Source organism: Trichoplax adhaerens, genomic scaffold (genome assembly GCF_000150275.1).
Source record: "Trichoplax adhaerens TRIADscaffold_4 genomic scaffold, whole genome shotgun sequence".
NCBI classification, from domain to species: domain Eukaryota; kingdom Metazoa; phylum Placozoa; class Uniplacotomia; order Trichoplacea; family Trichoplacidae; genus Trichoplax; species Trichoplax adhaerens.
The window spans coordinates 667,911-682,122 of record NW_002060946.1 but is presented as its reverse complement, the minus strand read 5'-3'; the positions used below and the strand labels follow the sequence as shown (position 1 = coordinate 682,122).

At 35.1% G+C, this 14,212-nt stretch overlaps 1 protein-coding gene across 1 annotated transcript; it reads left to right on the top strand.

Annotated features, from left to right (window-relative positions):
• Window positions 1-6,964: 6,964 nt before the first annotated feature.
• TRIADDRAFT_55187 (uncharacterized protein) lies at window positions 6,965-8,038 on the top strand (the record flags this gene model as incomplete). Its single annotated transcript, XM_002111757.1, has 2 exons — window positions 6,965-6,988; window positions 7,175-8,038. 2 exons carry the CDS (start codon window positions 6,965-6,967, stop codon window positions 8,036-8,038), a joined length of 888 nt encoding a protein of 295 aa, XP_002111793.1.
• Between the last annotated feature and the right edge of the window lie 6,174 nt (window positions 8,039-14,212).

The following is a 14,212-nucleotide window of genomic DNA, read 5'->3' as shown; positions in this document are numbered from 1 at the left end:
TTATGACTATTTACTATAATAGACCATGTGACGGTATGCTGTATCGGATTAAATGAGAAGATTCGTAAATCAGGCAGAAGAATTTTACTATTTCACTCATAACATGAATCTAATAAATTAGCTTTCTACAATAGTAAGAGTGATACAGCATGGCATGAGTACTGCATCAAATTAAAGTTGAATGTGTGGAATAGAAATCTATTTAGATTTACTGATTTCTTACAACATCAAAAAATGAGATAAAAATTTCATACGGTATTTATCACCAAATCGGTGCATAGATGAGTGAACAGGGTTATTTTTAAATCATTGGTTGAATGCTATTAGAAATGTTGTCTAATGAATTAAATAAATTTACCTGTTGTAATCGTGATTCTAAATCACTTTTCTCTTTTTCTATATTTTGATTTATTCCCGAATCCTAATCAGTATATTTCAAAAGCTTTTAGTTGAGGAAGCAGCAATAATATTATACAAAAAGGCAATATTGTAATTTTATGAAATATATTACATTCTACACTTAAAAAATCATTAGGGAAAGAGAGACTTCCATGTATGATTCCTCGTCTCGAAATTATACATCTGAAGTCATTTTTATAGTACAATTTCATATTTTAATGAAGTTATTTAAACTGTAGTTATGAAGTTCCAGTATTCTACTTATTGAGAGGAATTAAATTTAGAGGACTTCCAATATCCAGATTTAAATAGCTACATAGCTAAAAGTTGTAGAGCAATACTCTAATGCTCTAAAATAACTAATATTAAATTAATGAAAAACGATGGATGTATTATAGTCTTATCTAACTTGTATAGTGATACAGAGATACTAACTTTAGACGATCTCTTTGACGAGTGACGCGATATTGCCATAGAAATTTTTCTTCTAGGACCTAATAATCTATAGATGCAAATGGAATGCCGTTATGATGGTATCCAGTTTGATGACATTAAGTATAAATGTTTATAATGTTTACGGCAACAGTAGTGAATGTTTTTTGTAAAGAAATTGAGCAATTACTTGATTCCTATCGATATAAGATCTGCTTCACTAAGCGTCAATAGCGTTTCCATATCGATCTCTTGTTCTTCAAAAGTCGATAAATATTTCGATAGCTTGAGTTGTTCCAAGAACTGAACGACTCCCTCATCATGATCACTTACTGCGCGAGAACTTGCTGAGTTTTGTCTACTTACGGTATTTTGCTGCTTATTCTCCTGTTTTTCTGGAATAGAATCGCTGCGCTTAAGTAGTAGATTAGTACTACTTGAACTTGGACTTAACGGACCATCATATTTTACTGTTTCCATGCCACCTCGAAAGAATCCAATATCAGAATCGCTTTCTGAACTATTTGATAAGATTTCTACTTCTTTCTTGGATGAAACGGCTAGTATTATATATAAATCATTTTATGGATGAAAAGTGTTTCATTACAAGATTAGTTATAAATTCTTTTAGTTCGTAATGTAGTCATTTAGTACGATTGCTATGATAATTTTTTAAATGGCATAATGAGAAATAAATCATGTATACCTCGTTCAGTGGGTAGGGGATTCATTTTGGTAGGAGTCACATCTTTATCTGATGATTGTATTAGAGCTACATCAATATCTTCTTGAAATTTAACGGTTTTACGAGCTGTAGAGATAGAATATAAGAAAGTATTTAGATGTCTAATAGTATACAATCTCTTACTTTCCGAATCCTAGAGTCAACTTGGAAAAATTACCTTCTAGATCGGCTATCTCATTACCAGCAGTAGGTAATTGCTTTTCATTAGATTTTTGCCTAACCAGGCGATTAAATTCTTCTGGTCCTTTTCTAATGCCATAATCTTGCGGCGTATTTAGATTAGCATTTTCTTTGCTAATTTCTTCAATCTGATCAGATGATCTCGATCTGACCACACCTTATGAGTAAAAATCATGGAAATGAATGCGCAGCATTATAATACGTCACATTATATCTGAAATGAAATGATAGATATCTATTTCCATATCGGGTTATCCTTGATTCAGACCTGGATCACTCGATGTTAGTTTAGAGTCATCGCGTTGAGGTAAGAGGTTGTCAAACATTTTAACTGCAACAGTATTACCAGAGCGTACAGCTAAGGAACGCGCTGTACTTCCTTCCTTATTTCGGATATGAGGATCTGCACCCTATATAATCATGCAGTAACCTGCAGTTAGCTATCGTATATGTGGTTCTAATAAGTTAGTGATATTTTGGAGGGTACTAGCATTACATTTTTCAGTAATGTGCTAATAATAACTTCGCGCCCACTTCTTGCGGCTTCCAGTAGTGGTGTCATACCATTTTTTGGGTCTCTGTAAATAGCGATAAGTTTTTACTAACGTAAGAAATTTTGAATGTATTTCAAGACGAAATATAGAAAATAGTACGGCATTTTTAAGTTAATGCTATCATCGATTATACTGCGTCAGACGGCGTTTACTTTATGTTTGGATCTGCGTCATTGGCAAGCAGCAATGCTACAACACTGGCATTTCCCTGACGACAGGAATAAAACAATGACGTAATTCCACATTGATCTGCATCGTTAGGTGCTGCTCCTTGCTGAAATGACGTAATTAAAAATGAAATTAGTTTGAGATTATTTCATGTCATCAAAGTTATGAACGAGTAAGAATTGTGTAAAATTTGACTGTCCAATAGAGATTTGAAATCAGGAAGGCATTTGCATAAAACAAATACTACGAAAGCACTGTAATTTATAAAGTATCTACTTATATTTACTCTCATTAATTTAATTAAAATTAATAATGTCGGTGAAAAGGATTTAATGGAAAATACCGTATTAAATAGCTCATCCATATATATATATACTAAGGTATACAATTTATTCTGAATTATCGCATCATTTTCCTCCTAAATTTGATCAATATTAATGAGTAAATTATCGGTAACTTTTTCTAAGATAAACTTGAATAGGTGCAATATTTTAATATGAACCATACAATATTTTGATGTAATACAATGGGAAAGATTGTGCTGTTATGGAATATGGGTACGTATTAATTTTTTCTCTCATTGATTTATAACTTTGATACTTTTATAAAAACAACTGCAACATTTTAATATTGTTACAAATATAAAATAGCGTAAATTAAATACGTATTTCTTCATGTTGTAGGAAAAATGGAGAGGTTATACTAGCATAGGATATGATTTATATGATTTTAAATTAGAAGTTCTAGTGTATTTTAATATGAATTATTTAAAATTTTTGCTATTTTGGAAATTTTGTAGGATTGCTACTGTCAGCTTGATATTATTAGAAACAAAATTTATAAAAGAGTTTTAAAATGGGTTCAAATTTGAACGAGTACTTTAATCTAAATTATTCAAAACGGAGACGTTGCCTAAGTAGGATCTATCATACAAGTAAAATATCATTAAAGTTTATATTCAGTTTGAAATAGTACTTAATTATGAATTCATTGACACTTTGATGTTGGGGAAATGTGATACTTCAAGCAAGTGGGCTATCATTTAAATGTATATACATTTACGCGTAAACTAGTAATTCAGAGTCACTTATTGCCTAATTATAAAAATGGGATCAATGAACCTACTGCATGATGATAGAATAGGATTTCAGGTTGATATCGAAAGTAGTATAACATAGCTTGGCGAATCTTTATTCAAAATGAATGCAATTACCTGTAAAAGTGCGTAGACTATCGATTCATGGCCACAGCTTGCAGCTAACATCAATGCGGTGATACCATGAATAGTTTTGACGTTGGGATCAGCTCCAGCTTCAAAAAGTAAATCAAGGGTGGTATCGTGGCCCATATAAGAAGCATACATTAATGGTGTCCAATGATCTACAATTAGATATTTATTAACAGACAGAAATCAGTTTATAAAAATAAGACAACAGAGCAAACTAAGCATTTTTCTAAGTTATAACCAGAATGACTACAGCATGTTCGTGTTATTTATTATCTGTACGGTTGTGTCATATCATCCAGTAAAGGATAGCAAAGGAGTTAGTTAGAAATTCATTGGCTAACTAATGGAAATTGATTCTCATTAAAAGTGGATCAGATCAAAGTAAACAATTATGACGATGATCGTCTGTGTTATCTTAATTCATGTGCCTTTGTATGCGCTGGTCATCAATAAAAGTGATTATTATTCCGATGATTGTGCATGTTATTTTTGTTGTTGAAACTTCTATATCATGGATATTATTTCCACACTATCGTCTCATTTCTAGATTAACTTGGATTGTATACACACTATACTAGATCACATCAATGGAATCGAAGGAAAATGAACCTTTATTTTGTTTATTGACAACGTCAAAGGGTTGGCCATCCGTTAAATTTCGGACTTGTTCATAATGACCAATAGAAGAGGCGGTGTGTAAATCGAGAGGAACGAAAGGATTTTCCACCGGGTCGATTTTATCCCAGTTATTATGTAATGATATACTGGCATTTAACAAGAGATCAGGCCAGTTATTTTCTTCGCTATTTCCGTCTTCTGATTCTCTTAACATGACATAATCCATGCTTTCAAGGCTAATGAATCAAGAGGTAGGACTAAGTTTACCTAACGGAATTAATGATTCAGAGTGAGATAGGCGTTGTTTGATTGGTGGCAAGCTAGACCCGCGCCTACGGCCAGGTAGGAGGGATACACGGATACACTGTGAGTGCTGTACTCTATCTAACCATCGTGGCTATACTGAGTCAGCTCAACGCAGTCTTGTTCTAGTTAGTAGACAGTGCCACTACAATAGCGGAATTTGGTGGAGAAGTCGTAGTCATGGCTGTTATGTTTTATATTTGTGGCGATAGTCTAGTAGACAGTACCACGGTAGCAGTATAATTTGAAGGAGAAGGCTATAGTAATGGCTGTTATATTTTATATTTGTGGCGATAGTCTAGTAGACAGTACCACGGTAGCAGTATAATTTGAAGGAGAAGGCTATAGTCATGGCTGTTATGTTTTATATTTGTGGCGATAGTCTAGTAGACAGTACCACGGTAGCAGTATAATTTGAAGGAGAAGGCTATAGTCATGGCTGTTATGTTTTATATTTGTGGCGATAGTCTAGTAGACAGTACCACGGTAGCAGTATAATTTGAAGGAGAAGGCTATAGTAATGGCTATTATATTTTATATTTGTGGCGACAGTCTAGTAGACAGTACCACGGTAGCAGTATAATTTGAAGGAGAAGTCTGTAGTAATGGCTGTTACGTTTTATATTTGTGGCGAGAGTCTAGTAGACAGTACCACGGTAGCAGTATAATTTGAAGGAGAAGTCTGTAGTAATGGCTGTTATGTTTTATATTTGTGGCGACAGTCTAGTAGACAGTACCACTGTAGCAATGCAATTTGGAGGACAAGTCTGTAGTAATGGCTGTTACGTTTTATATTTATGGCCATAGTAGAGTAGATAGTACCACGGTAGCAATGCAATTTGGAGGACAAGTCTGTAGTAATGGCTGTTACGTTTTATATTTATGGCCATAGCAGACAGTACCACTGTAGCAATGCAATTTGAAGGACAAGTCTGTAGTAATGGCTGTTACGTTTTATATTTATGGCCATAGTAGAGTAGACAGTACCACGGTAGCAATGCAATTTGGAGGACAAGTCTGTAGTAATGGCTGCAATGTTTTATATTAGTGGCGACAGTCTAGTAGACAGCACCACTGTAGCAATGCAATTTGGAGGACAAGTCTGTAGTAATGGCTGCAATGTTTTATATTTGTGGCGACAGCATAGTAGACGGCACCACTGTAGCAATGCAATTTGGATTGTGTGGAGCACTGCTCTTACGTTTTAATTTGTGGCGACAGTCAGTACCACGGTAGCAATGCAATTTCGAGGAGAAGTCTGTAGTAATAGCTGTTAAATTGTATATTTGTGGCGATAGTAGAGTAGACAGTAACACTGTAAAAGTGCAATTTGGAAAAGTCTGTAGTAATGGCTGATATGTTTAATAGTTGTGGCGACAGTATAGTAATGTAGACAGTAGCAGTGCAATTTGGAAAAGTTTCTAGCAATGGCTGTTATGTTTCTATTTGTGGCGACAGCAGATACTGTAGCGTGCAGGTACTGAAAGTTGATAGTGAGGTGATAACTTTCAGGTTTGGAGAGGTAAGCAACAATCGATGTTTTGAATATCAAGTACTGAAAGTGAATAGTAGAGACGATGACTTTTCTACTTTCCATACTGGGACAATCTCGGCAATGATTGTAAAGTGACGGAAGTTGGTAGCGATAACTTTCCAACTTTTCATCCTGTTACAATCTATATTTTGAAGTGCAAGTTGATAGTGGGGAACGTTCACTTTCCACACATGCCATACTGATATAGTACAGCTTATAGTATGAATCAGGTACTTGCTTCAAGTACAGATGAAAATTTCAACGACCTTTTCTTTTTCGTCAAACGTATTTACGCTTTGGCACACTTTGTAATGAATAATACTGTACAGAACTTCAGTTGCCTTATTATGGAACGAATCCGAAGTGAAAACTTCCTGTAGAGAAATTACTTCAGGTGGATCAGAGCTTTTTAGCCACCCTCCTACAGTACATACAAATAACTGCTAGCATACAGTACACTGTAGGATACAGTATACTGTATATGCTCAAACTGTAGGTACGCCTGCATACTGTACACCTTCAGTAATACACAATAAGTTCTCGACTGTATGTTCGAGTTGCATGAATTGCTGGGGCTACCTGAGGATTGAAGAGTGCAATGAGCAGAGCTGGAAATTGATCAAGATGGATGGAATCCATGTCTTGCCTAATTAGGCGTTGGCTTATGCAATCTCAAAAAGTAAAAACATCCTATCTTACGGTTAAATCATTGTGCAGATTCAGAACTATAGTTTTAATACCAAAACGATCCAACGAATTGATATCAAACTGATCCTACTGTCTGCCATTTCAAGAGTTCAAGCATGGCTAGCGAATCGGCTGCCAAGGTTGTTCATTCACTCGATTGTATAGCGTAATGACAAAGATAAAAATTGCATAGTTTTAAAGAAGATGATGTAGAAATAAAGTTTACTGTTGTAGGCAAATCAGTATGCATTAGTACGTACATGCTTGAGACAGATAACGTTTTAATATACGTGTAATAATAATCTTTCATCAATCTTTTGATCCAGCTCTTTGCTAGGTTAGGTTCTAGACAAACTGTGATTGGTATGGAAGATCGGCTATTTAGCAAATTACAATTCAACGGCTTAACATGTGGTGATGTAGTAGAATTCTACGGCAGTGAGGGTTGTGGAAAAACGGAAATGCTACTGCATTTAATGATCAAGTGTATCATGCCGGATAATTTTCGTGGTATTGCAATGAATGGCAGATCCATGTCGGTCGTCTATATTGATTGTGATTATCACTTTAATTTGCTACGATTAATGAGTATACTGGAGCAACGCTATTGCAAAGCTTGTCAAGGATCTAACGCAACTATGGTCAAGCATTCTGAAGAGTTTATTCGAAAATGCTTGGAACGATTTTATATCATACGCTGTGACACTATTCATCAACTCATTACATCATTGCATTTGCTGGAGTATAGCATTTCTAGCAATCCTGATATCGGTATTATGCTCATTGATGGCATAGGTTCGTTCTACTGGCAGGATAAATTTTCATCGAGCAGTGGAGTAGATCAATTATGTAAAATTGTCAAATACCTGTGCGATGAACATAATCTGATTGTTCTTGCTACCAAATCAGCTATTAGGAAGCAGTTTGAAAACAGTAGACTAGCTAATAAATCTCGTCTTAGGAATGATATCGCTTCTAACTATAACAGCACACATAGTAAACATATGGAATATATGCCCAATGTTTGGAGGAAGCTTGTTAAATATCGTTATATTTTGAGTAAACTTGATTCGGAGTTGAGTGGAGCAAATAGCTATTCGGCGACTTATTCCGTAGTACTTGAACACCCATCATCAATAGAAAGTGCAGAGCGCTTTATAGTTAGCGAGGAAGGAGTTGTATTTATATAAAAAATTTGATTACAAAATATGTACGAAGGAATATTATTTAATTACAGTCATTGTTTATCTGCTATAATGTAACACGTACTTAGATTATGTGATTTCTTGCAACAGAATTAGCAAACTAATGTAAATACGATTATTGCACTTGAAAATTTTTGATTTAGGCAGGCTTTTGTTAATTTTGGCATACGTAAGATGAAAAAACTATGATTTATTTGAAAGGAACATGACGAGACAATTCCATCTCTTGCAGCTTTCTGTAGCCAAGTGTAGAATATTATGTCTTGATCCAAAATACTCTATGTTTAATTGATTCATTTAATGAATAGAACCTTGAGCACATCAATGAAGTCAATTTGACTCGTCAATTGAATATTAAATAAAAACTCCAACTTATTATTACGATTTAAACAGATTTTCGAAAAGTTGACCTTTATATTTAATTAACAAATGCACAGTTTTGCATAACTGAACGATCTTATTTATCGTAGTATACTTAGCGATTGACGAAATTTTAACATGTCATGTTATTGTCATTATAATTAATTATATTACATTTTTAGCATTTCTTGTTTATAATAAATGTTGATTTAAATAATTCTTTTGCATGCTACTTAACGTAAATCGGGATAACGATTATAGAATGGAGCATGTACTCATACGTATTTGCATCATGGTTATATGTGCGTGTAGTGTAAAACCAGGCAACATTGAATATCTAATTAAGTATACAGTGTATTCGTATATTTTTGGGCTATATACTTGATAATTAGTTATAAGCCTTGGGTATGACAGTACTGGGCAACATCGACTTGAGCGATATCCTCTATCAATTGTACTTAACAGTAGTGGTTAATACTATAGCTTAGATAGAGTTTCCTTTAGCTTTTGCTAGCCAAGTGTGATAACGCTGATTTATGAATGTGATGATCAAGGTGGTAGTATTCACTTCAAGGTAGAAATAGTGTACAATTCCATTACTAGACGTATTCCCTAGGATTACTATTAAAATACAAATTATAGCTCATTAGTGCGCCTATGCGGTTGGGTGACAATGGATGCACAAGTACTGTTCATGTGTATATACAGTATATACAAGTATATATGTAAGGATAAATATACTATATTGAGTTGTTTAATAATTAATCCACGATAGTTGTAGATAAATCAATTTTTGTATGCGAATGGAGTAAATTAGTATGGCACGACATTTTTTTTTAGATATAACAACTTTTTAACGCTTATACATTCTATACTTAAGACTGCTGTAGAAGGTTACAAATTATCACCAAATGCGTAATAATGCATGTCTGTATTTCTGACGTCAAGACTAAAATACTTTATAATTAATAATTAGTAGGATGTGTACAAGATATACACGATATTAATATATTGCACTTTGTGCATCCCCCAATTTTCGAGAATTGTTCGATAATAATAATTCGTGTAAATAAATTGGAGTAGAATAAACATTGCGTCATGTGCTCTATCGAACGCCTCATGCAGTAATATTCTTTTATTAGAGGCAATGTTCTGCAACGACATTTTTTTGCCCCTCTACTGTATTCGTATTGATTTACTGTACTGCATAATATCTTTCAGGTTTTTTGGGTGTGTGCACTCTACTGTAGACTATAGCACAGTACTGCAGTAATGCGAGGGTATTCATGTGAAGTGGCTGGCTATCTTAAGATTAATTGATTGATTGCTGAAATGTAAATACTATGTGGCAAAATGGAATCATTTTGGACGTTGATGGATGTTATTTTTATTGATTAGCTATGAATAGCCCAATTGAGTAATTCTATTATAAGGAAATAGTTATCCTATTCAATACATAGGTACAGACATACGAGTACGGTATTGTATTTGTATGTACAGATGATTAATTACTGTCTATCGAATACTTATATACAGTTAGTATCTTCGTCCTAGTTGCAGATATGCAGTAGGTTGTAAGAATGTGTTGGTTATCGTTTTGATACAGTACTGCCATAATTACTGATGATATCCATGTATGTAATTGATCCATTACTGCATTTTAGCACGGGATGACTACTACAAGTTGTCTGCGTCTAAATCGCCAGTGACATGTTGGTGGAATGCGGAGACCTTACAACCCTACAGTATATCTGCTACCACTAGCAATCCAGTCGGCAGTCAAGCCGGTTTGATTACAATTTTTGTCAATTTACATGCTGGTTGATCGTTTGGGAATTTTTGATTAGTCAGTTTTGGTAAGGACAATTTGTAAATTTGTTATTCTATTGTAAACTAGAGATTCCATGCTGTCTAAGCAGCCATTTAGACCATGTCGCTTAATAAGCGTAAGTTTGTCACGGTTGTATAGTCCTGCAGCAGGGGACTGCTTCGACCGACTGCCAGTAGTAACTTTTATTCCTATCATGAATTGATTCAGTTACTGGGTCGGTCGACAACCGCTGTGCCAATTGCACTGGCTGCAGTGTTGACGGTACGGTGGTTGTATTATTGCCAGCTTCAGTCGTACAGTACAGTACAGCACAGTACGTACTGTACACTGTACATTGTACTGTACTGTACTGTATGGAGTAATGACTGAGTACAGTACTGTACTGTACCGTATAGCACTGTACTGGATTACGTCATACGGTAGAGATCCTTGGCTTCGTTTCTCTTCTTTTTTAACGTACAGAAAGGCGGCAAAAACTCATCGTCTTTTCTTCGATTTTGTCCCCTTCAAAAAGCATCCAGGCCACCGGCTCTATAGTCGATGGTAGTAGTGTACACTACAGTCCAGTCAAAATGCAACAGCGTAACTGTATTTGACGTACGCTCAATGCGTACTGTACCGTTTCACCAGCGAGTACTGGTTGCCCCGGTGACCTGTCAACCATTGGTGCGACGAATCGGTGATTGCCACGTGATCAACTTGCCAATCACAATGACAGATGACAGCTGGTGACGGTGGCTAAACATTTTGAGACGGCGAAGAATGACAGAGGTAAGCTGCCACTCATCTGTAAAATAATGTTGAACTTGCCCTCCTCCTGGCCATTCATTTATCTCCACAACAAATTAAAATACAACTATTACAGCTGATTAATAGATATTGGCCAGCAATTTCTATTTTGTTGCTTGCTTCATTTGTTATCCACCATGATCCACTTGTTGTTGTTGTGTTTTTTTTGCCCCTTATCACTTCTCACATGCCTTTTTTCCCTACACAAGTTGACACCATGACGAGATGATGAAATCGCGCCTAGCTCGTTATGGCTTGAAAAATTCAAGCCATAACGAGAGAGAAATGATGGCGATATTGCTTTGCATCGGTCACCCAACACGATAGGGCAAGAGAGATGCAATGGATGCCCATAGACGATGATGCATTAGTCATTTCCATATGCTTCATCTGGCCCTAGTTCATCATGGTCGATGATACAACATGTCTGCCTCCATGACCCTACTCGCTTCCTTGCTCTTCTACACACAACTGACACAACTCGATTTTGACATGATCAACATGCACTTCTATCCATACACTAATGCATGAAATTGGATCCAAAATCATCATTTCTATACCTAGGCTGATTAGAGTGCTACAACTTCAACATAGTGTGAAGGGATTTCCTTAATGACACTTTGAAATGGTCATTATTCCACTTTGGGGGCAACATCAAATTTGCCTTCAATCACTTCTCACTCACTCGGATGACAATCTCATCACCACTCGTTGACTTGACAGCAAGGAGATCCATCATTGAACAAATTGACTCCTAGCCAATTTCATCATCTTCCAATCATCTACTGTTGACTCTTTTTTTTTTTACAAACATAGTGATATGACATGGAGATAATTTGATGATGGATGACTTAATGACTAGAGTAGTAATATAATCAATCTCTATCTTCCCATCTTTCAAACATTTCACAATCACTTAATCCTCTGTACTGTAGTGCTATGATTGTGTCTTTATTCTATCTTTCCATCATTATGGCACGACTGTAGTAGTAGTACAAATGATAAATCAACTTTTCAAGTCGTTTTTAGTGCCTTTTTCCTCCATCGATTGCTTAATCATAGAGGATAATTGTACTTTTGATAGTGATCCATACATGGCTATCGAGTATCGATAGCAAGTTACATACAGTACCCGCTTTGCTTATGGATGTGGAGCACAATCCGACAAGGAGAAAAAAAATGCTACAACTACTTCATCTTTTTCAATTGTTTTGATTACTTTTTCTCTCGATCCATTGCTTTGACATGATATGACTGCTCAATATCCTTTTGATATTTTTACACTGAAGGATACGGACTTGCAGTAGTAACGAGAGTAAGAAGGTTGCAGTCTTTTGACTACTCTTAACCGAGTTTTAATAGCTAGACATTACCATCAAAACGAGAGGGGAAAAAAAACATGACCTAGTAAAGTTGATCAATCCTTCCAAATCCTTTTTATTCCACTTTTTTTACCATCTATTGCTTATAAAGGATGACTATACTCTGTAATTTGAACACGAATGTTGAGGGATGCATGGTTCTATAGTATCGATGGCAAGTTGGAACGTTGGAAAATTTCTACAGTACTACCTCTTAACTTGGCTAATTTACTGTAAATAGTGTCATACATCATGTTCTATAGTAGGGAAAAAAATCCCACACCATCAAAATATCGATCGTAGTGGCGATAGCGATATCGACTTATGCTTTAATTATGTCCATGCTACACTAAGCAGTCACTTAATATAGTCATTACCAAAGACTTTAGACGAGCCACATTCGATATTCTTCTTCATCCGATGTTGATCAATATGGTAATAAATAAAAGATTTAAAATGACAACTCGTTAATACTACTAATACTATGCTAGGTGTTGCATCGGGGTATACGATACGTTACTATGAATATGGAGTGGTCGACTTGAAGAAGTCATCATCCAGTCACTATCAGAACTATTTTCCAGGGAATTTTTTTTACTAGCTATCGATGTTTGGTAATAAAATACAGCAGGCTACAACATTATAAGAGATAAGTAAGGATAAAGTCTTTTTTTACGCGCTCTTAGGCCACCAAGATCAATTATTTTTCGGCATTTTCTTATGAAATTTTTCTCTTCAACTGCTAATGTCGACAGCTAGCCCTGATTGGTGATAAACCAATGTACTCGTATTGATATTAGTTACAATGACGTTTTTGAGTCGATTTACTGTAGATTGATATGGCTAGAAATGCTTAAACTCTCTCTTTCGACATGAAGGACATCATTCACATTGGAAAACACAAAGTAAGACGACTTATTCGTAGGACTACCTACGCTACTCCAGCATTGTATAATAGTACTTACACCATATTGGACCAATGTTAGTGACTGTCAAGGTTACGCACCAGTAGAACTCCACTTTGATATGGAATAACTTCTCCACTATAACAACGATTACTATAGGATAAAATCAATCTTTGAATTATGACAGCAATGGAGAACTTTTAAATAAGAATATGTGTTGTTAATGTATTGCTATCTCAAAGAGAGTAAAAAACAAGTTTAGTTTACTGTTAAGTGTGATGCCAATTGGTCAAGATGGAATACCATAATGATGAATATTGTATTCTACGTATGATAGATAGGACTAGCCTACTATTTGACCAAGAACGATTATATTCATCCTACAGTATTAGATTGCTTTACTAATAAATGTGCTATCCTTGAGCCATCGATGATTGTAAACATGCCTAAATGTTGGCATAAAACTGACATTTTTCATGATCAAGGCTAATTAGTAAGACGTTTATTTAGCTTTGAATAAACGACTACAAACTAATCATCATGGATATTAACGGCTAACCCATATAATAGCTGCTAATACTAGTCGAGCAATTATTTACTCTTGCTACCATTCTTCGTGATCATTTTCTATTTTTTTTTGTTCATCCATTTTCCTATCTTGATAATTATTATGGTAATCAATTAGGAAACAAGTTGACCACACATGGAAAACTGCCTTAATATTCGCATACCGAAATGTTAGATTGCAGCGTCCACGTTTTTAATAATGATTGATCCTAAACTAAACTCGTTAACATCGCCTAATTGAGACGTACTTTTATTTGAAAATATATTATGAATGTGTTACAACGTAATATAGAATTCGATTTTATCTATAATTAATAGTGACTTGTATTCATCGTATATAAATGCC